General features: G+C 46.3%; 1 protein-coding gene across 1 annotated transcript in view; it reads left to right on the forward strand.

Moving 5' to 3' along the window:
• Positions 1 to 918: 918 nt before the first annotated feature.
• Positions 919 to 1809, forward strand: part of LOC105534693 (aldo-keto reductase family 1 member B10) — a gene marked incomplete at its 5' end in the record, with an annotated part of 45818 nt that continues 44927 nt past the window's right edge. The window contains one exon of the mRNA XM_011973486.1: positions 919 to 1086. Coding sequence (XP_011828876.1) covers positions 919 to 1086 — 168 coding nt within the window. The remainder of the gene's footprint in view (positions 1087 to 1809) is intronic.

The raw sequence follows: 1809 nt of genomic DNA on the forward strand, positions 1-1809 counted from the left end.
AGTGCTTTTTGCCCCCATCATTGGCTTGGTTAGGTTAGAACAAATACGTGATAATTCTATTTCCTTTCTTTTCTTTCCTTCCCTTCTTTCTCTCCCTCTCTCTTGTTCTCCCTCCCTCCCTCTTTCTTCTTATAGGAATGGAAAACAAACTCTATTCCTATAAGGTTTTCTATTTCTCCTTTTTTTCTGAAAGAATCCTTGTATAATGAACAGCCTCTACTGAGCCTTACTGTGTGTCAGGTGATGTGCTTAACTTAACATTCATTGCAGCATGTCATCATCACAAAGGCCTCATGAGGCTGGTGCTATTTTTTTTTTTTTTTCCATTTTACAGACAAGGTTTAGAGAGATGGAATCAACTACTTAGACCCACAAACCCAGTAAGTGTTGGAATCCGGATTGATGCTGTAATGACCATTATCCAGATCCTTATCACCGTTTGGGGATAGTGTCTGTAAATTCCTCTGGGTATTTAGAGTCAAGCTTTCATCTGGGTCTCCAGGAAGTTGCAGTGGAGCCATCTGTACTCCCCGACACACCTGAAGACATTTCAGGACTAACCTGGATGAAAGGGAACTGACTTTAACTAGGACAGGACATAAGGACATAATCATAAAATTAATTCACTTTCCTCCTTTTGAAAACGTTTCTAAAGTGTGTATCCTCCCAGATATCGCCTGGCAACGGAGACCCCATTGAGGCCTTGGTTTGGAGAAACTGAGCCATGTGGGGCAGCCTATTGAAGGTGGTCTGGGGACAAGACAATATGTTGGTTGCTGAGTGTGGTGTAATTCCAGCTACTGGGGAGGTGGGAGGATTGCTTGAACCTGGGAGTGTGAGGCCAGCCTGGGCAACATGGCAAGGCCCCATCACTTAAAAAAAAATACATGTGTGATGGACTTTTCTTTTGCCTTTCAGTCTCCTCTCGGCAAAGTGAAAGAAGCGGTGAAGGTGGCCATTGATGCAGGATATCGCCACATTGACTGTGCCTATGTCTATCAGAATGAACATGAGGTGGGGGAAGCCATCCAAGAGAAGATCCAAGAGCAGGCTGTGAAGCGGGAGGACCTGTTCATCGTCAGCAAGGTGCACATGGCGCATTGGGTGGGAGGCCTTCACTTGAAGGCAGGCAGAAGTATCTGGGTTGGGTCAGCAGCGAGAACTCTGTCAGCCTTTTCTACATGTAGCCCTTTTCATCCCTGCCTTGATAACATCCATGGATACAATTCTATCCATACTCCAAGCCATTATTGATCATTGAACATGTCGTTGCTGCGCCACCTGCCTGCGGGTTGGTTTTCCCACCGTGGGCTTGTCTCCATGGAGCCCTGCACTGCCCTGGGCCTCCCTGTTCCCCATCAGAGGGATCCACCATCTGCCCAGAGGCAGTCAGAGGCCAAGGGCGCAGGCAGGGCTTGATGTGTGGCCTTCCTGTCAGCACCGTGGACATGCGACTATGTCCCTGAGGCTGTCAGCTAGAGGGCATTTTGGAAACAGTAGGAGCATTTTTCTATTGTCACATATGATTTTCTTTATTAAGTCTATCGAAAGGTGAGGTACTCAATGTTTTAAAAAAGAAGAGGGTGTTGGGTATGAGGGGGTTGAGAATCACTGGATTTACATTATACACAACTTGCTGAGAAAACACTAGTTCTAGGTACTTGGATATTGCATACATATGGTGGGACATATAGACCCCACTGTGTAGCAGCCAAGTGTGGATAAAGCCCTTACAAAGTTATCATCTGGGGCCTGACAGGCTTGATAAGGGACCTGTCAGATAGGTCAGATAAAGGACCATCTTTTCCC

Source organism: Mandrillus leucophaeus, unplaced genomic scaffold, assembly GCF_000951045.1.
Source record: "Mandrillus leucophaeus isolate KB7577 unplaced genomic scaffold, Mleu.le_1.0 Scaffold1385, whole genome shotgun sequence".
Classification (NCBI taxonomy): Eukaryota; Metazoa; Chordata; class Mammalia; order Primates; family Cercopithecidae; genus Mandrillus; species Mandrillus leucophaeus.